This window comes from Cornus florida, unplaced genomic scaffold, assembly GCF_030987335.1.
Source record: "Cornus florida cultivar Cherokee Brave unplaced genomic scaffold, ASM3098733v1 CherokeeBrave_3.0.0_Hap2_Chr10, whole genome shotgun sequence".
NCBI lineage: Eukaryota > Viridiplantae > Streptophyta > Magnoliopsida > Cornales > Cornaceae > Cornus > Cornus florida.
In genome coordinates this window covers 40868677-40891262 of record NW_026775580.1, presented here as the reverse complement: position 1 = coordinate 40891262, position 22586 = coordinate 40868677, and the positions used below count along the sequence as shown (strand labels likewise).

General features: G+C 36.3%; 1 protein-coding gene across 1 annotated transcript; it reads right to left on the bottom strand.

Moving 5' to 3' along the window:
* Positions 1-218: 218 nt before the first annotated feature.
* On the bottom strand, positions 219-21429 carry LOC132278692 (uncharacterized). The gene is made up of 7 exons (XM_059780540.1): positions 21167-21429; positions 18499-18568; positions 18274-18333; positions 3581-3695; positions 1759-1874; positions 1255-1379; positions 219-587 (listed from the first exon to the last, which is right to left on the bottom strand). Exons 1-7 carry the CDS (start codon positions 21241-21243, stop codon positions 464-466), a joined length of 687 nt encoding a protein of 228 aa, XP_059636523.1. The 5' UTR covers positions 21244-21429; the 3' UTR covers positions 219-463.
* Between the last annotated feature and the right edge of the window lie 1157 nt (positions 21430-22586).

The window sequence follows — 22586 nt, the reverse complement described above, 5'->3', positions numbered from 1 at the left end:
GAGACAACACTAAGTTCATCAAAATTTCATCATGCAGACAATCGGATCTCATAAATGAGAATCTAGTTGTTCAATCGAAAGAGGCAGGACTTGGCCCAAATGAAGTCCTTGGGGTGGACTTCAATGAAGTCTTCCCGTCGCGTCTCAATCAACGCCAATCCCATTCAAGTTTGTATGGTCGCATCAGATGAGAGATGCATGTAAGTTGGAGATGAATGGAAAATAAAACTAATTAACTCAAATTTCATTGACAAATTCCAGAACTTCAACAGCAAAGAAAACCACATTCGTGTTTGTAGATGTTGAAAAAAGAGCCCAGATCAACCTTGGATTTCTGTAAATCCTACAACAGCCACCTTCAGAAAAATGTTTAATTAAAAATAAATCACCTCGCAGTTACGCCACTCTAATATCCTTCCTTCTAATGAACTCCACAGCATTTAGAGGTAATTTTTTCGTTTCTTCAGCTAGATGGTCTCTGACATGCAGAAAAGAGCTGCAAACTAATAAAAGCCATCACCAAAGAGGTGAACAATTCAAAGCCTACCACCTTCGGAAAATGCCATCCCAAGCCTCGCCTCAGGTAGCTGCAAAATGCAGAAATTTTTTTACGACGACGCTTTAGAAAAAATAGCAACAATTATCCAACGAATGAGTCTCGCAACCCAATTGTTGCCTTGAAAATACTCCATGTATCTAGTAGTTATCCATTTTATGCAATTGTGAATGTATGAAGTACCATGGGTCCTCCAAGGTTTTACAAAATCCCTATACAGCCCCAGCCAACTCTATAAATATTCTACGAGCCCTTAAACCTTTAATGTCTTGGGGTTGCACATTTATAATTGACCTCACAAGGAACACATCCGAGGTCCATCCCTGATTTTTGCTATACATCTTACATCAACCACTAAAGGGCGAAAAATGTCTCAAAACATTAAGCACAAGTGCTGATATTTAATTTTTTTTTTTTTTGATAAGTCGTGCTGATATTCAAATTGACTGGGAAAATAGAAACTAATGTTCAAAAAATGCTTGACCCAAACCCATTTTTCATATGGTCACTTTGGCACCACGTTATCACATTTGAAATCAAATGTTAGGAGTAGCTTTGCTTAGCCAAAGAAAAAAACATATGTTGTGAGATCAGTATGGCAAACCTAATTTCAATGTGCTACAATAATGTGTTCAAATTTGAAAAACATGCATGTTTTTCAAAATAATAGGCATGATGAAGCTCGATGGAATAAATACCTTGTGATCGAAGGCATTGTTGCCACTATTCCTGCACATGCATATATTATGGGAATCAAAGTCTTGGGTTTGTTTTTCCGAAGCCACATCAAAGATCCCAATGCTGCAAGGGATATACTCAACACCTGAATCAAGAAAAGGAAGAAGCTAAAACCAATGGACAAACTAAGAAAATTTTATTTTAGAAGACAGCCAAAAGAGTGGAAGAAAAATTCTTGCTCAAAATCTCAATGCCAGTATATTGGCCTAATTGAATTTCCATTGGAATCAAAAAATTATAAGAACATTATATGCAATTTTATACTTCCATGCATAAGTTGGAAGTATAAAAATGTTTAGTGCCTTATCTTTACAAAGCTGATCTCAAGCCCAAAAAAAGGAGGGGAGTTGCGTTAGGTAGCTTGACAACCAGCGTAAAACTTTTGCCAGGATCAAAATATATGAACATGCTGAATATCACCTGCCAGAGCATGAAAATTCTGAACATGATGAGAGTAATCATACCAGGTTTGCATTTGCTTCAAGGCCTTGCAGAATGTAGTCCCAAGTAAATTCTAGTCCTCTAGCGCCCACCCAAAGAGGTGCCAATCTATGCAGAACGGAATCGGCGAAAGCCCACCCTGCCAACACAGAAAAGTGGAGCCATCATGCCAAGGAAGACGAAAATAACTATGCCTACCGAACGAAAAAGCTACAGGCAAGGATTTCTACAGAACCTTATCACCTTCAATTTTCACTACTGAGCATACTTGCAGCCATTATGATTGCAAATGGAACATGGAAGCTATACATGAGGTTGAATAAATATTACCCATAAACATTCAGATCAATACGACTACAATTTTCCAATGTAATAAAAAATATCCCAATTAGTTAATTTTAATTCAAAAGAAACAATTCACCATCAATGAATGGACAGATCATCGGCCTAGAAGGGGAAAACTTCATGGAAGAGTTGCAACAAACCAACAGATTTTAAAAATAAGAAAACTGATATTCACTGATCTCAAGCTCTTTTTCCTTTAAAAAAACTTGTTTCCTTGAATGAAAAAAGTTCCACACTCATATTCACAGATCTCTAAGCAAACAAGTTCTTTTCCTTAAAAAAATAAAAATAAAAATTGCTTCCTTGAATAAATAAATAAAAGAAAAAAAAAAAAGAAAGCAACACTTTACGAAGACCACTACCATGATGATGGTACCATCTCTATTACGAACAAACCACCAGTATCCTGATTATCATCAGGATCTCCATTACCAAATACCAAGTACACTGCTACACTACATGTACTGGGCATCTTTACAGAATTTGTAACAAAGACTCACCACCACTGCCACTGTTAATGGGGGTTTAAGATGCTGAATCAGACAATGAAGGTATTATACTTGGTAAGGTGAAAATATGAAGGCCTGAGATAGGTGAAAATATGAAGGCCTGAGATAGAGAGAGAGAGAGAGAGGTCTACTGCCTCCTTGAACTGAGTTCGAGGTAATGACTTTGAGGTCATGATATGTGTTTAGACTAACAAGAAACTGACACAGGAGAAGATCAACCGGAACATGCACCCTCTTTAAAATATGAAGGCTGAGCTAGGTGAAAATAAAATCCATAGTGAGAGAGAGAGGTCTACTGCCTCCTTGAGCTGAATTCAAGGGTAATGACTTTGAGGTCATGATATGCGTTTTGGCTATGTTTTGTTCTTAACAAGTTTTTTCCCCCACTGGCCTACCCTCCATGTAAGGGCTATATGGTTTTTAAACTGACAGAGAGGAGAAGATCAAGCAGAACATGTGTTCTCTTTTCTGGCTTGACAAGAAAACATCATGTTGCACCTAAAATTGCTTGCTCAATTAGGTGGTAGTGACCAGGTATGGGCATTACTCATGATCATTGCCGCTGGAGGGGGCCTATTAAATACAATAAGGCAGCCATTTAATGCGATAAGAAATTGAAACAGGTGGTCATCACATGGGCATTAGTCACCTCAGGAGTTGATAATCTCCCTCTTCCTTCAAGCCAGGTTGAGGCTCATATAGGCTTTAAGAGGAGGCTTCATTGACGAAATTTGGACTTCAGCAACAAAGATGTACTGAGTTTTACATGTAAAGATAACAATTTATGATAAGCATAAGGGCAAAGTGAAAACAAAGATTATTGTAACACATTCGAGATTAAAAAAGGGATAAACAATTAACTTTGATGCAAAAAGTAATGGAAAAGAAACTGTTGAGATCAACCCAAGTAATGGGATAACTAAAAACTTATTCTAGATATTGAAGAAAAAGCAACAGAATTGCATATGAATTGAGGCCAAGCTTTACTTACCAAGTCCAACAGCTTGGAATTTATGATTTTGAGAGATGTTTCTGTGAGTCAATTGGGTCAAGGCAAAGTAAAGCCCAGCAACATCTATAAAGCCAATTACAGCTTTCAACAATTCCTGAAAAGTAAAGGGTTAATATTTCACTAATCGTATCTCATACAAGTTAATTTATGATCAAAGTTTAGCATTTCAAAACCATATACTGTTGCTTATTCATATAAAACAACAAAATAATTTTTCTTTTATGTTCAAAAAATAGCCAGCAAACCAAAACTTCACTTAATCCTCACCTTAATTTCCCTAAAAAGCTATGAGCTCGTCGCAGAGCATACGAACAAGAAAAAGAAAAATTATGAAGTTTGCATGGAGCATGATTTGGACCTTGTGTAATCAAGTAATGAGTTGATTATGAATCTTTATTATATTTTATTTTAAGTTAGTCGGCTGCCAGTAAAATTTATTTATATTTTCTGAAGTTTTTAGTCGAAGTGATTTGTCTTTTCTATATTTATTGGATATGCATGGCGTACCAACAGTCCATGGACCATATTCTTTTTTTTGATAAGTATCCATGGACCATATTCTGGATTAAGTCTTGCCATTTATTCTTTATATGGAGCCTTCAATAGGTCCAGAATAGCAGCCATAGTAGTCAAAAAATCTATTTTATATTGTTCTAGTCATAACCCTAGTAATATTAAGAAAACTCAGCAGCCTATAAATAACTACTCGTATATGATTTTAATGTCAACACATACAGTTTTGAGAATTTGAGATTGTGTTTTGTGATGTAGCTAAATCCTTGCGAGGTTGAAGCATCAAGAACTTTAGGCAAGATTCCAAGATTCTTTTCCTACATCTTTTCCCTTCCTCCTCCTCCGATTCCTTTTAAGTTATTAGGGTTAATTACAATGACACCCCCTGGAGTTTGGTCAAATCTCAGACTCAGAGAAATTTTGAAAATAACTTTCACTCACACCCCATGTCAGCTTTACGTCAATGACTCCGTTAAAAAGTGCGTGAAATGATTTTTTTACCCCCATTTTAATCCAAAATATCATAGATCTAAAATTACTAAAATTCCCTCACTAATTACACTGACCCCAACCAGCAACAGTACATTGAAATTTCGCCATCATCTACTATATAATCAATCTATATAAATATTAGATGTGTATGTCTTCTTGGCGCTGTATCTCTCCCCAACCTTTTTAAATCAGATGAACCACAATCAGGACTGATCTGCACCACAAATTTTTTTTCGTAAGTATGAATTAGAAAGCGTTCAAAAGGGGAACGCATCCCGCAAGCTATACAAAGGTCCTAAGGACCCACAAAACCCAAAAAATCAATAAGCTCATCAATAGATGTACAATTCTCCCCAAAACCCAACTAAAAAGAGAGCTAATAATATGGAACTTCAAAGCCTTCAAGGAAGATTCCTCCCCATCAAAAGATCTTCAATTTCGCTCCTTCCATAAACACCACCAAACATAAAGGGGAACCGCCCTCCAACACTCACGGGCATAGGCTCCCACACTGCAACCCCACCAAGCATCCATCAAATCCCTCGAAGACTGAGGCATAACCCATTAGACGCTGAAAAGACCAAAAATAAGGCTCCAACAGTCGTAGGCCACAGGACAATCCACGGACTAGTCATTCCTCTTGCACATACAACACCAATATTTGTCTTCTCTTTCTCAAATTATCAAGTGTTAAAATCTTGCCCCAAGCAACAGTCCAGACAAGAATGCCACACTGAGGGGAGCCTTAGATCGCCAAACCATCTTCCAAGGGAAATTAGAACCATGAAAGTCAAAGAGACAGCGGAACAATGAGCGGACCTTAAATCTCCCCTGAGGAGAAGGCACCCAAACCAAGGAGTCAGTGCCACCACCATCCACCTCCTATCTATACAACAACTCCAACCAACCAGAAACATCATCCATCTCTCAATCCTGAAAGAAACGCTGAAAACGCACATCCCACGTGAGCCTAATGTTATCAAGCCGATAACAGTCGCCACCAAAGCATGTCTGTCCACGGCTATCCGAAAAAGTCTGGGAAAAGAACGAGCCAACGGACGATCGCCACACCATAAATCATCTCCACCACCAAACACTCCAACGACAACGATCACAACCCTTCCACGACGACGATCAGAGCCCCTCCGCCTACGGTGGTGTCAAGGAAGACCTATCGGTGCTCAGCCAAACCATCGGCCGGAGTTATGGACTGATTTCGTTCTTGACTTCATTCGGGAGATTTCTTTGCGTCACGAATTATGGAATAATTTTCTATCTTCACCGGTAATTTGAATTTGTGTGGTGTTCATCTTCACTGGACCATGTACTTGTTTTGGTCGCTCTTTAATCCCAGCCACTTCAAGTTTTGTGATCCTGATGATGAATTAGATCTGATATATATAGATAATTTAAAGATTTTGTTTTTCGTTCCGTCTCCATCACCGTCCTCAACGTCGAAATTTCAGGTTTCTGACAAGAGACAGAGACACCGAAAACAAAACCCAGAATGCAAATATCACTGGGCATTCCTCAAAGAGCATCAAAATTTGTTTTAATTGTATTAGAAATTTAGTTTAAATGCATCGTTGTTTTCCCTCAAGAAGTCTCATAAGATCTGTGATTTCTCTTATAAGTGGCATCTGAAAGTGGCTCCAACTGTTTAAGAATCTCTCTTTCTGTATAATGATGGTGAACTGTGACTCTGTGAGTGATATGCAGGCTTATTCTAATACATTAAATATTTTTTTATCCTAGTTCGGAAATGCTATGTGGTCCAGATGGTAAGCCTCTTGAGTGGTTTTAATATGTTTAGGAAGAGCCAAGGCATTCCTATTGTTTTCCACTTTGCTGGGGTTTGTACTTGAAAAACATGGTGAATTGGTTACCCTTCAAACTTGTTTGATAGTACCTACGGTCATGTGAGTTGTATCAGAGTGAAAAACACCTTACTATCCATAATGTATATATCACAAGTTATTAATGAATTTGTTTCCTCACTTATAAGATCTGAGCAATTTGGTTCTTAGATATTTTGCAAACTTACCATTGAATGCTCATTGATATACTTACTGGTCCTTTTTTTATTATTGCATTTAGGTCTGATATGAACCGATGTGATTTAGTTAATTTTGCAAATTCAGTGTGTTTTTTTGGAATTATTTTCAAGCCAAAACGCTAATAAATTCTATAATAGCATATAACAGCAAATTGAGTGATTTCAACCTCTATTTTATCACGCTGGTTCAGGGTGCTGGGTTGTTTATTTACCTTCACCCCAATGAGTTGTCCATCAATTTGTAGCAATTGTATAACATTGAATGTTCTTGAAAAAAAATAAAATAAAAATCAATCTCCCCAATTTACTTGATTCCTCAAGGAAGACAATTGATAACCAGTTCAACTTTAAAGATTAAGACTTTTTTTTCTTTCCCCTTTTAACTCTATGGAGTCCATCATCATCTTCATTTATTTCGAATCATTTTATTTAGTCCAAAGCCATTGTCACCTTCATTTGTTTCCCCTTTTAACTCTCATTTGGATGGGTAAGACTCTGAAATTGGTCATTCCATGAGGGGATGTTAACAATATTGGTTGGTGTGGCACAGAGGAAGTCATTGAAAGAGAAAAGTATCAACATAGGAAGGGTTAGAGAAGGAAAGAAAGAGAAGAATAAAGATATACATATATATATATATATATAAAGGATATAATTGTAAAGTTACGAAGTATTTATATGGTATTTTGGTATTTATATCAAATTCTTTAGGGCTAAAGAGGTCATTTGACAAAGTCAAAGGGTATCCAAGTCATTTTACATGGTGTCAGGGCTTTTATACCATGTGCAAGTGACGGTTGGGGTGTGAGTGAAAGACAGACCAAACCTTGTGTGAGTGAAAGTTATTTTCAAAATTTCTCTACGTGTAAGATTTGGCCAAACCTCAAGGGGTGTCATTATAATTAACCCACATTATTATTCTCAAATTACTGTTCCTAGCATTAAGAGAAGGACAATGCTTGGGTCCAACCCAGGTTGGATGAATCCAACCTGACTACGTGGTTCAATCAAATTATGACACGTGTCTAAAATTAATATAAAATTAAACTAGGCATTGCCCATCAATTTTCGGGTATAACCCCCCCCCCCCCCCCCCCCTTTTTTTTTTTTCTTTCTTTCTCATCTCTCCTAAAATCTGCAGCGGCACCTTCTTTCCTTTGTCTCACCGAAGGGGCGTTTCACCGGTGTCACGCATAGCAGCGGCGAGACCAAATGAGTCTTGGACATACCCACCACTGCTCACCCACCAAACACAACCATCACCAATTACAAACCCAAACACAGCCATCACCAATTACCACCACTGCTCACCCACCAAACACAACCATCACCAATTACAAATCTAAACTCTTGCTGCAAGACCAAATTAGTCCCATGCATACCTAAATAGCAGTCCCTTTGAGCACAGACTACCGTCACCGGACTGAACTTCTCCGCCCACTCGCCATCAGTCGCTCATGCGAGTAGATCTAACGCGTTTTTCACGCGCACCTTCTTCTTCGGCGATTGCAATACAGGCTCCGAGCTTCAACTTCCATACAAAGTGACATCTTTCTTTCTCTCTCTATCCTGTTCAATCCAATCATGCATGTTGTTGCAGAGAGCTCAACAATAGCAGAATACCTAAAATACAAAAGACCCAGAAACCAAATCATCTCTAACTCAGATCCAATCCCTTCACAAATTGCCTCTATCCAATCCATTGGGTGCTAATCCTCCATTCTCTCCAACGCCGTCGGCCATAGTTCATCGGTGAAGGGGAGGAGGAAGAAGGCGGCGGCGGCGGCAGATTAGAAGAGACGAGAAGAGTGGTGGCTGCCACCGTTGGATCACCTCACCTACCATTACGGCCATCGCCATCGCCGCATCTTTCTCCGCCTCACCCAATTCGGAACTCTCACCAAAGAGAAATTTGCCGATGAATGGTGGTCGAGGACGGTGGGGTTGTGGTGATTATTAACTAATTTTTGGGTTGTGGCATTAATTGATTCTCTTGGTTTAGAGATAATTAGAGGCAGTAGGTGGTGGGTAGTTGGAGTGGCAGAGGGGTGGTATTATAGAAGAAAGTGAATAAAGAGAGGGAGTGGTGATGGTGAATAAATGGTGCGATGTTGGAGAGAAGATGAGGTTGTTGAAGATGAATTGTAGAGAGAGAAAGGATAGAATCATTAAAAAAAAAAAAAAAAAATCTCACATAAATGGGTTATACCCGAAAATAGACGGACAATGCCCAACTTAATTTTTTTTTTTTTCATTTTAAACACTTGTCGCAATTCTATTGGGCCACGTCATCCAACCTGGGTTTGAGTCGTTGGACACAAGTATTGTCCTTAAGAGAACCCTTATTTTCAAACCCAATTTTTTTACTGTTTGAACACTAATCAACCCTAACACATTCCCCCACCCATTAGCTCATTTATTCGACAACTAGAAAGATTTGATGGCTGTAGACTAGGACCTTCAGGATTCAGTTGATGGAAAAAGAAAACTTTATATGTAACAATTCTCACATGTCATAGATACCCAGTCTATAATGAACAGTCATCAAAATTAAGAAGTTTGCAAAATAATTCCTCAAACTGAAAATTAACCTCTGAAATCTTTAGATCTGAATTTTAAGTACTGAATCTGCAAATCTGAAACTTGTTTGTTTGCTATCTGAATTTTGGGTACTATATCTATTAAGATTTGTTTGATACTCAAGATTAGCCAATATATGAAAATTATTTAATTTTCAATTTTACCCTGAGGATCGTGTAATGAAATTATTTGACCTTTTTTTCTTATAAATAAAATAACATAATTTGACCTTTTGAAAATAAATAATGTGCCACTGTAAAAATTGCATTATCGTTTAAGATCATGTTTGGTGTTGTCTTTTATTTTTATATTTGATAAGTAATGTTTGGTATTGTCTTTTATATAATTATATTAATTCTGTATGCTCAAAGTCAAACTCTCAAGTTGTATGTCCCAAATTTTTTACAATTGCACCAAATAATGAACCCTATTAGAAAATAAGGGTTAAGTGCATTAAACCCCCCTGAATTATGAGCTGATTGCATGAAACCCCCCTAAACTATGAAAATGTTGCACTTACCAACAATCTGCTAAGGAGCCGTTAACAGAAAAAGAAAATTACTCGTTACCCTTAAGTTAAACTGCAAAGTTTTTCTAACTTAATACGCTGACATGGCTTTTGTAATATCCATGTCCAATGAAAATTGGACATCTCATAAACTCAATTAGTGGAAAAATACATATACCGAGTGTAGACACTAAAATTTTAGTAGGCTTTGGTTTTGACAAATTGACCCATCAAATATGGGTTCAATGTTTAATTAAGTTATTTAACTGCCCAAACTTGGTCCACTTAAATTATTTAATTAGCCCAGCCTAGATGATTAAATGGAAAGATAATTATTCCTAATAAAATATATTTGGAATAATTATTTTTAAAGATAATTATCATAATATAACCGGCCCGGCCAGTTATAATTTTTTCCTTATCAGGAGATGACACGTGTCATTATCCTATTAATCCAAGAAGCCTATAAATAGAGGCCTGAAGGAAGAAAGAAGACACAAATTCAGAGTTCAGAAATCCAGAGACTCAGAAATCCAGAAGGTTCAGAAATTGAGAGAATCAGAAATCCAGAGGGCCAGAAATCCAAAGGGCAAACCTGAAGGTAAAGAACACCAAGCACATCCAAAGTTGTGCCATTCTTTACCAAATTCAACAAATCCTCTTTAAAGACGAAGAATAACAAGCACATCAAATCGTGCCGTTCTTCATACAAATTCACGGTGATCAACAACAAGCACATCAAATCATGTCATTCTTCATCCAAATTCCACGATGATCAACAACAAGCACATCAAATCGTGTCGTTCTTCATCCAAATTCCACGATGACTCAAGATCAAGCTCGTGCAGCCCTCGGATCTAACCAACAAAAAGGAGATCAAATCAGAGGACCTTATTCTTTGTAAAAAATATTATTACAGAGGATTGTACTCCAAATTTTCCAAATTAATAAATTCTATTTGCTCCATATTTTGTTCTTATTTGCAGACTACAAAATTTGTGTACAAATTTTTGGCACACCTGGTGGGACATCCTCTGCCTCTCATCTTTTTCTCCTACATCAAATCCTCAACAAATTCATCATCAGATTCTATAACTTCCAACAAGATTCAGACGAAGAGCAAGAATACCACCAAAGACATCACAGTCATGACGGACAACATCAATACCCCCACAAAAGGTGGCAAGAAGGTTGCAACTTCGTCAAATGGTACAAACACCTCTAGGAGTTCAATGATGTAGAGCATGGTCAAATCATCCGTCCCTGCCAAAAGACAGCACGATGCGATGAGAGTCAATTCTGCTAAATCTGTCAAAGGAACAACTCAAACTCATACAGCCTTCACCTCACTGGGGGCAAGGAGGAAGATTCCTACAACCTCAAAGGTTGCTCCAGTCACAAGTTCAAGTTCAAGGCTAGTCCACTCAAAGCCAAAGATTTTTTCTGACTCCATAACTATGCTAGTCATGATGATGAGTACTACCTCATACGAAGAGCAATTGACGAGTATAGCCAGTGCAATTGAAAGATTACAACATTCTCTCAAGGAGTAAGATCTGAAAATTACCTCGCTGACAGAAAAATTAAAATTGCGTGACGACAATGCTGAGTTAAGCAAAGGCCGAATTGCTCATTCGAATTCCATGCCAGAAATCACTCCAATTGGCGATCACAATGACATGTCCGCCTATCCAACAATTGAAGCTACCTCCGTCACCTCACTTTTTGTCCAATAACTTCAAGACATGATAGTGAATTGCATAAGAGAACAATACAGTAGCGTTCCTCAAAGTGCTCACATGTACTCAAAGCCTTACACAAAAAGAATTGACATCTTAAAAATGCCGGTTGGGTATCAACCTCCAAAGCTTCAACAATTTGACGGAAAAGGCAATCCCACGCAACATGTCGCACACTTTGTAGAAACTTACGGTAATGCTAGTACAGACAAAGATCTTCTTGTCAAACAATTCGTTCGTTTCCTTAAAGGGAATGCATTTGATTGGTACACAGACCTCAAAGCTTAAGGTATTGACAGTTGGGAGCAGATGGAACGAGAATTTCTCAACCGTTTCTACAGCACTCGTCGTACTGTAGGTATGCTGGAGCTTACAAACACAAAACAGATGAAGGGTGAACCCGTGGTTAACTACATCAACCGTTGGCGAGCTCTAAGTCTTGACTGCAAGGATTGTTTATCTGAAATTTCTGCAGTTGAAGCATGTATGCAAGGCATGCGCTGGGAGCTTCTTTACATCCTACAAGGGATTAAGCCTCGCACATTTGAAAAGCTTGTTACTTAAGCCCACGACATGGAGCTTCGCATGGAAAATCATGGTGCTAGAGAAGATGTTCCTGATATATCCGACAACCTTCAAGAAGATGAGAGAAGTGAGTCCGAAGAAGAAGACAATATACTTCCTAACTCGGATGACAAAGTAGCTTCAGCTTTCATTATAAGCATCATCTCGAGAAAGTTGCATCAAGAAACGCACCATGCTACAACAATGACTTCAACCGAAAGTGATAAATCACAGGGGGCATTAAGTCAAGCAAACCAAGAAGAAAATCCTCAAAGTGACGACGAGATAGTCCGTAGCCTTCAGCAAAAGTTTGGATTGTCGTCTGATTCTTGCAAAGTTGAAGAATAATAAAAATTGAAGTGCTCCCAGATACAAGCCTAAACTATCGATGGTGCTCCCAGATACGAGTCTAAACTGTCGATAGCACTCTTTGACACGAGTTTAAACTGTCTACCTGAAAAAAACAAAAAAAAAAAAATCAAGAACTCCTTGATACGAGTGTAAACTGTCTCCTAAAAAAAAATCAAGAACTCTTTGATATGAGTATAAACTGTCTGAAAGAAGAAAAAAAAAATTGAACTACGTGATGACTTGATCCCTGTTCAAGGTACATAGGCATCTTGGAGGCCTGTTCCAAGTTCAGTCCACCATCAAAAAAAGAAAAAAACTCCTCAAAGTTGCAAAATGGCAAAGTCACTCATCATGCGATATCAAAAAGTGCTCGTCGCACCTGTTAACTTGGCACGCCACCAAAGTATAGCTGCAAGGAAGAAATTTGACCCGCTGCCAAAGTGTAGCTGCAAAGAAGAATTTTAGTCTGTCGTCATAGTTGTAACTATAAAAGAAATTTTGATACGGTAAAGTGTAGCTGCGAAGAAATAAATTGGTTCGTCGGCAGACTGTAGCTGCCTAGAAAAATTCTATTCATCGCCGAGGTATTGCTAAAAAATAAATTTTGCTTGTCGCCAAGGCGTCGCTGAAGAATCCGGTTCATCACCAAGGTGTTGTTGCAACAAAATTTTGACTCACCACTGAAGTGTCGTTGAAAGGAAAAAAATTCTGCTCGCTGCCGAAGTGTTACTGAAAGAAAATTTTGGCTTTCCGTCAAGGTATTGCTAAAAAATATTTGCTCACCGCCGATATATTGTTGAAAGAGAAATTTGGCTTTCTGTTAAGGTGTCGTTGAAGAAAAAAATAATTCTGTTCGCCGCCGAGGTATTGCTGAAAGAGAAATTTGGCTTTCCGTTGAGGTGTTGTTGAAGAAAAATTCTGCTTGCCGCCGAGGTATTGTTGAAAAAGATCTTTGGCTTTCTGCTGAGGTGTCGAAGAAAAAATTTCGCTCGCCGATAGAACCATGAAGAATATTAGTGGCTGGGCACCAACATTCGAGGAATGCTTTGAATACATCTCCATGGTGATCATATAAAGACAGCTCGCCGATAGAACTATGAAAAATATTAGTGGCTGGGCACCAACATTTGAGGAATGCTTTGAATACATCTCCGTGGTGATCGTATGAAGATAGCTTGTCGATAGAACCATGAAGAATATTAGTGGTTGGGCACCAACATTCAAGGAATGCTTTGAATACATCTTCATGGCGATCATATGAAAATAGGGAGGCGAATAGAGCACCATATAGTTGTTGTTATGATAGAAAGTCGTGGAAACGTGCCAAGACATCTTCTAACCACTCCCAATATAGTTCGGTGTGTGGCAATGCAGCAGAAAGTATACAGGGAATACTCCATAATACTTCCTTTGCCTGAACATTGAGACCCAATAGTGAAAACTAGTTTTCTTCAACAACTCTCTCATGAAGTGAAGAATTTAGTATTAAGGCTGCAGAGACAATAGATTCTTTATTAATCTGATCAAGACCAAAGTTGGTGAGTTTGCATGTGGCCGTGCGTGTCCAATGAGATGAACAATGTTCATTGTCAGGATCAGGCACTTGAATGGCATTGCGACCAAGAAGTGAGTCAGATACACTTAATGTGGTTACTTGGCCTCTTCGACTATTTTCGCTCTCTAAGATAGTTATCTTTTGCTTTACGAAACATTTAAACACCACCATGATGGAACAACAAACAAATTTTGAAGCTCGATCGGTGTTGTCTAGAAGGAGGATTTCAATATCTGCTATGGCTGACAAAATCAAGTTGCTATAAGAGAAAAGAGAGAGAAAAAAAAAAAAAAAAAAAAAGGAAAGGAAAGGAAAAAAAAAGTTTTTTAAAAAAGAGAGAAAAAAAAAAAAAGGAAAAAAAATGCGTGAAAAAAAAAAAAGGAAAGAAAGAAAGAAAAAAAGAAGGAAAGCAAAAAAAAAAAAAAAAATCATGAAAAAAAAAAAAAAAGAGAGAAAAAAAAAAGCAGGAAAGGAAAAAAAAATCATGAAAAAAAAAAAAGAGAGAGAGAGAAGAAAAAAAAATTCGTGAAAAAAAAAAAAAAGAAAAAAAATTCATGAAAAAAAAAAAGGGAAAGAAAAGAAAGAAAAAAAATACCATGAAAAAAAAGGAGAAAAAAAAAAAGAAAAGAAAGAAAGCTAAAAAAAAAAAAAAAACAAAAGGCATACCAATTATTTGTGGTATTTGTTCGAGCAGAGGCCGCAATCCAACATAGTCTTCAGAGATTGTAATCTGACAAGTCTTCAGATTCTATTAGAATTGATGTCAAACCCTATAACATTGGTGGTATATATAGGCAACAAAATATCTCCTAGGATTTGTATAATTCAATTCAAATTGGAAAGAAAAATCTTACAATCCAAAGTTGGATAGAAAAGCAAAAAATGAAACTTTACAAATTCAAAGACCAAGTTGGATACTCCAAGTCCCACTTAAGAAAGGAGACAAGTCCTGTCAAACCTGGGACTCGAAGTGGGGGCAATTTGTAGACTCTAAAATTTTAGTGGGCTTTGGTTTTGACAAATTGACCAATCAAATATGGGTTCAATGTTTAATTAAGTTATTTAACTGGCCCAAGCTTAGTCCACTTAAATTATTTAATTAGCCCAGCCTAGATGATTAAATGGAAAGATAATTATTCCTAAAAAAATATATTTGGAATAATTATTTTTAAGGATAATTATCATAATATAACCGGCCTGGCCAGTTATGATTTTTTCCTTATCGGGAGATGACACATGTCATCATCCTATTAATCCAAAAAACCTATAAATAGAGATCTGAAGGAAGAAAGAAGACACAAATTCAGAGTCCAGAAATCCAAAGACTCAGAAATCCAGAAGGTCCAGAAATTGAGAGAATCAGAAATCCAAAGGACAAACCTGAAGGCGAAGAATACCAGCACATCCAAAGTCGTACCGTTCTTCACCAAATTCAACAAATCCTCTTTGAAGAAGAAGAAGAACAAGCACATCAAATCGTGCCGTTCTTCATCCAAATTCCACGGTGATCAACAAGCACATCAAATCGTGTCGTTCTTCATCCAAATTCCACGGTGATTCAAGATCAAGCTCGTGCAGCCCTTGGATCCAACCAACAAAAAGGAGATAGAATCAGAGGACCTTATTCTTTGTAAAGAATATTATTATATAGGATTGTACTCCAAAATTTCCAAATTAATAAATTCTATTTGCTCCATATTTTGTTCTCATTTGCAGACTACGAAATTTGTGTGTACACCGAGTATACAATATCTTACTTATATAAGATCGTACTTCTCTTCTCTTCAGCAGACAAGTCTGGGCCACCGTCCTACCACCACCGTCTCTGCCGCCATCATTTCTCTCTCATAAGCACTCCTCTTTCTCTCTCTCTATCAAAACTTATTATCTAATAATACAAATTTAGAAAGCTTCAACACTTATCTTTCTATACGTTTATTCTCAAATTATACAAATTGAAAAGGCTTCAACACTTCTCTTTTAGTACACCTTCCTCTATCTCTCTGTTGTTATTTTTCCCCAATTCTGGAGTCGAATCACTACAATGGCCAAAAGCTCTAGCGCTTGGATCAATCCAGTACAAGACCAGGCCATTCTCGGACTTGAAACCAAACTCTGATCTGTTGCCAAAGAGTGTTGAAGAAGGTTGCAGAGGTCAGTGTTTGAAAGGGGTTGACGTAAAGAACAAAACTTAAGCCTGTGGTCTTAAGATCGAATCGTTGTCAATGGTGAATTGTTAAAATGAGAGAGGGATAATTACGGTTTAAATTGGTCTTGATAACGAATTGGAGTGAAAATTATTGATTCACTTCTCCACTTTTCAATTCGTATATACACACACACATCAAATCTATCAATTTCTAGGGTTTCATCTTGTAGAGGTCAGTGCTTAAGCCTTATCACATTTTTTTTATTTTTTTTAATTAATTTTTTTTAAATGCTTTGATTCATGATATGATCATGTACTACATTTTGTTCGTAACTTTGTATACCAAACAAATTGCTAGCGTTTCAATTGCTCTGATTGTGTACTACATTCTGTTTGGCATGCGTTGTACAAAAACACACTGACGCACAAAAATGAAGATGAAAAGAGAGAATGAATCAATGCTCTAATTGGAGGTTTTTGAGATTATCTCGATCGTCAAATATATACTTATATATATATATATATACACAAAATAACATACGCCTATATATATAAATATAGTGATTGAGATGAACAGATGGTTTTTTTTTTAAAAAACTAAAAATGACCAAGAGGCCATGGAAGGAAGGGGAACAAGATTCAATCTCTTGTTTGTCTAAAACAGCTATTTTTTTACGCCTGTTTGTTTGGTTTCTTTGTATATGTATACGTATTTTTATATATAACCTTTTACGGAGTAAATCATAAGGGTCACTTTTGGCATTTTAAATTTCTAAGTGTCAAAATGATAGTTCAGGGGGGTTTTTTGAGAGAGAGAAAAAAATGTAGGGGGTAATGCACTTAACCCTAGAAAATAATAATTTTAGACTTGTAGAATTTGATATCATTCATTCAAATTTCGTTCATTCTCTGACCACTACTGAGGCGAACAGATCCAAACACTTGTTACTTCCAACCATGACCCGTACCCACTTCCAGATCTTTTATTTTATTTTATCCTGAATCTCTCCATCTACAAGATTCAACTTTGCCTCATTGACCATCAGCTGTAACATGAACATAACCAAATCTTTATGCACTCACACAACAGAAACAATATTTAGAGGCCCAAAGATGAGGTATTTGAAGACATTAGATCCCACCCCAACTTCACAAAAAATACCATGCAGAAAGCAACCCTAGAATTTCACAATGATTCAGCCAAAGTGAATTACAAACAAGACACATTTAACTCAGAAAAAGATAGATAGAGAGATACAAAGAGTATAGCTCTTTATTATGCTACAACTGCTATAATAATCACCAAGATAAGAAGTTGTAAACATATACATATAGAGGAAGAATCAACTGGATTTGAGAGAGATTAATTTTAGAAATTCTGATTCAAATCTTGGTTGTTCATATATGAGTCTTCTCTTTCTACTTTGATAAGATCGAAGGTAATGGCAATGATAATGGTAATTGATGAATGTGGATGCGATCTGGTGCAAAAAAATATCCATGGAAGGTGATGTTGGGCAGCCTTCATCACAGGAAAATTGACAGCACGATGCAGGGGTGATAATGGAGGGGATGGAATGATATTATTTTATGGTATATTTGTCCACTTGAATAATGTTTTACAACCCTCACCATTTAGTGTTTTCTATCCTCAGCAATCAGAGAAGTCCCAATCACTTAAAATTTTAGTCCCTCTAAAGTGAGCTTTTTTAATGATTTTCTAATTGTGTCAAATTCCACACTTAATTAGTTAATCACTTATTTTGTTTAGTTCTAAGTGCTGATTTGAGTTCTCAAACAACACCTCGATGTAACAAGAAGTTTAATTACAAGGGGCACCAAGTAATCTACTTACAAGGTGCAGATGGATTTTCAGCCAAATAATAATAATTATTATTATTTTTTTTTTGATAAGTAATTTTCAGCCAAATAACAAATAAATGGGATTGCAATAAATATATTTTTTATGAGATATGACATATTGGCAGTTCAAAGTTTTACAAGTGAAGGCAAATAAAAGCTGATTTTGCATAAAAACACACACACCCACAAGGATTTCTCATATGTAGTCCACCATGTAAAGTTTGAACGCTTTATTTGTAAAAGGAAAATAAACAGGAAGTCAAAAGGGTATAAAATAATTCAAAACAGCAGGCACAAAATACCTGATATGGGTCAAAGCTGTCATTTTCAGATACGTTGAGAAAGGTCGCTAAACAAACAAGCTGCCAAAAAGAAAAGAAAAAAATAATAACAATAAAGTAGCTTGTTAATGGGAATAAGAAGCATGCTATACAAGATGAAATCACTAAAAAGAAATCCAAACTCAATTAATCAAATGAAAAGTCATGGCAGCATTGCACCATTGTGTATTTAGCCTGTTTACTAACCTTCACTAATGCCGTTCCAAGGTAAACAAGAGCAGCTTTAACAGAAGTACCAAGTGTATCATACTCCGATCTGCACAAAAACACCTAATGTACTAAGGAAGCATTTTATATATACATATAGGCTGTAGCACATATACTACAAAAGGATGTCCTCTCTCTCTCCTCTCTTTCTATATAGGGTAAAGTATAAAAAACACCCGAGGTTAACTTTTTGTGTAAATAACACCCTCGTCTTTTATTTTGTGTATACAAGTCCCTTAAATTTTAAAAAATATAGCAAACAAGGGCTTACCGTTAAAAAATGACGGTTAAATAGTCATGTGCGTTGCACATGACATATTTAATATTTGAAATTCCAAAAATACCCTTAAGCATGTTCTCTCTCTACTGTCTCTACCACTCTCTAGTCTCTACTATCTCTCTCTCCTCTCAAATTGGGTTCCAAGATTAACTTAACATTAGTCGAATTATTTGGGATGCTTGTGTGGTTGTTGCTACTGCTAACCACCATAGCAACACCATATGAGATACTTCCTTTGCAAAGCCATGAGGCCTTCTTCTATTCTGTCTCTCTGGATCAACTAAGAATTATGAGGCCTAGCTCTGTCTTTCCTCAGTTTTTGAGGGGAAGGACTGATTGTTGTACTTACATACATGTATGTAATTATATATACACACATGTATATGTATACACACATGTATGTAATTATAACTATATTTCCTGCTCGCTCTGTTTTGATGGATTGAAGAGTGTGGATATATTGTGAACGATGAAATATAACTATTCTTGCATATATATATATATATATATATATATATATATATATATATATATATATATATGTATGTATGTATGTATGTATGTATGTATGTATGTATGTAATTAGTTATCCATCACTTGTGGAAGCAGATGGTTTAACTTCTGATGTGGGTTTATTTTTTGGGTAAATGAAGTGGGTTTAGTTTGGGATGAAGAGTTTGTTGAAAGTGGGGATGAGGAATTCATGAACAAAATGAAGAAAATCACAATACCTTCCAATCCTTCTCCTCACAACGGCACTATCACCTTCACTTTGATACTTGGTCAAGACCTTGACAAACAATCTGGATCTGTGAAAACCAGAGGTGACATGGTTTTTCTCATAAATTTATGCTCTCGTCTTATTGGTGTTGATTTTGGTTGGTGGGTATGGATTGATCAAGTTATGGCTCTCATATATATATATATATATATATATATATATATTTCTATGCATTTAGCTTCGCCTACACATACATATTTATATATAGATCAAGAAACTTAACACCCAATGGCGCCGGCACACCACCACTAATGGTGACTTGGCGACTTGGCGACCGGCCTTTTAGGACAATCCAATACGACATCGTGTTGTGTTGTCCCTTTTTGTCGTTTACTAATTTTTTATTTTTTTTATTTTCTAATTTGTCATCTATACTAAGGGTATATTAGTATTTTCAGATCTTTGTTAACGGTGAAGTGATGTCAGGCCCTTCTTTGCACCTAAATTGAATGTTAGGGAGTTTTTGGAACGCGTAGGGAGTTATATGCACTATATGCATACCATAGGGGTGTTTTTTGCACACGACTCATATATATATTTATATATACACATTTCTTTGGGAGTGCTCAAGACGGCAGTGCCTTTAATGAAATTTTACTTATCAAAAAAAATATTTTAATATATACACATACACACTGAGATCAAGTAAAACCCACAAAAAATTTACTTATTTGGGAAATAACGCAAATTTTCCATTGACAAGGAACTCACATGTGTAGCGTACAGAATAATTCAATTGGACAATACTGTGATAGTGTGACATGCTGGAGTATTTAAAAAATGTATACTTTGAGTTGCATGGATGGACCATTAATAGTTCAACACGGCAAGGTCATCGGTCTTTGCAGCTATAACTGGTATGCCCGCGTAAACAACAATGAAAAACTGTCATGTCAGATGCACTTCTACTATACCTCGATCATGCAACATACTTAGTCAAGGAATTTGAATTATTATTAACCATAATCTTGATAATATTACCACAAACACTGTTTTGCGCAAGGGCTCCTAAGTCCGCGACCACAGTAATCTCGTAAACACCATTTTGCTAATATCAATGACTACATTCATAAGCCCTACACTATACATAATATATCACAATGTGCGCAAGGTCTACAAAGTCCGGCGACCACAACGTTTTGCTAATGTCAATTACTACATTCATAACCCCTACACTATACGTAATATATCACAATGACCATCATATAAACTCCATCTAGACACTGAAGCGTTGCTATATCAAATCATCTGGCGCTAAAGGCACATCTCTACTATTCATAATATCTAATTCCTTCTTCAACATTTTACATCAATGTATTGACAATCATGTAATAGCTATTGTGTGCCTTAGTGTTCGAACCAGTAATAAAATGCAAATAAATTGGATACTGATGACAAAAGAACAGAGGAAAAGGGATCACCCTGTTTCTCAAATTGATCTTTAGCGCCCAATAACAACACAATTCATATTTAGGGTTTTTGCGGCAGATATTGATGAAAATAAATTGACACCAGATCTGCAGATAATTACCGGCAGAAACAAGATTAAATAAAAAATTTACTCGAAGATGTAGACGAAAACTTACAAGGGCGTTGCGGAGTAGTAGACGGCGTGAGGACCGAAGGTTAGAATTGCGCAGTTGAAGAAGTGAAACACAGTCATCTCCTCTTTCTCTCTCTCTCTCTCTCTCTCTCTCTCTCTCTCTCTCTACTTAGAGATCCAAATAGACAGCAGGGAGATGCGTTCGCAAGCAGAATTCCGATATTTCAAGAAATTTAAATTTTTTTACTTCACAAACTAAAAAGACATCATTAGTTTGGCACCCGAGAAATTATTCAGCGGTCGTCTATTTTGGTTTAATTAATTCAGACACGATAAATTATTGCGCGGTCATCTATTACAACTTTGGAATTAAAATTAAAATTAGTAAAATTTGAAATTTTTTTATTTTATTTATTTATTTATTTATTTTCAATTCTAAGGATTTCAATTTCATAGCCTCAATCTTGACCTCTCATTGCCTAACTAATAAAATAAAATATTCATTAAATAACACTAGTCACATATTTTATCCCAATTCATTGATTAAATAAAGAGATTGCATGTCTGTAAAGAGATTCTCATGCTCGCATTATTCATATATTAATATACTGACCTATTTTTTAAATCAAAAAGCCCAAATTATACTAATTCGTAAGTGTCACAAGTGCACAACCAATAATATTTTCACTTAAACTATGAGTTTTACACTAATCAAATTAAAATTAGCACTACGATTTGAAGTAAATTATAATTTGGACTCCAGGAGGACCATGATTTAGTTGTATTGAGTTTGTTTCAATCATGGGGTTGGCAACTTGCGTTGGACAACCTGAACCAATTCGAACCCAGTCTGATTTTTTGTGAGCTTAGACAGTCATTTTTACAATTAGGGTTGGGCCTAGGTTGAAAAATCTCGACTCGAATTTAATTATGATTGGTTTTGGGTTGAGGTGCTAACAACCCGAGTCAACCCGAACTCGAATTTTAATATTATTTTCATATATATTTTTTATTTTAAATACATTATATATAATATTTAAATTATGATTGGCTTTTTTCTTTTCAACATCTTTTGTTAAATCTTGGCTTATTGGTATGTTAACATTTAGAAGAATTAATTTTCTAAAAATTTGTTTATAATTTATTATAAATTTAGATTTTTTTTTTTTTCTTTTTGGAATAATTTAATCTAAAACTAATTCAAGATCATATTAAATTTTAAATAATGATTACCTAGTTTATAATTTGTCATATGAGTAACCCAAATTTTTAACCTGGAATCTAAGCCTGAGTTGCAAGTCCGAATTTAAAAATAGAATGATGAGTCGGACTCGGGTTGAATATAAGGTTAGCGTTAGAGTTAAGCTTTAGTATTTCATATAGCGAGTTAGGCTTAAGTTATACCTCAAATCCGTCCAACTCGCCCGAATTATAGCCCTATGTAGAGCCCGTATTAGGCTTAA

Bases quoted from the DNA above. Each gene is read 5' to 3' on its own strand.
- LOC132278692 (XM_059780540.1), bottom strand. From the start codon at position 21,243: ATGACTGTGTTTCACTTCTTCAACTGCGCAATTCTAACCTTCGGTCCT. The intron at 18,334-18,498 runs GTTAGTAAACAG...TCTTTTTGGCAG, and splicing joins TTGGAACGGCATTAGTGAAG to CTTGTTTGTTTAGCGACCTT. The intron at 588-1,254 runs GTATTTATTCCA...TGCATTTTGCAG, and splicing joins ACAATGCCTTCGATCACAAG to CTACCTGAGGCGAGGCTTGG.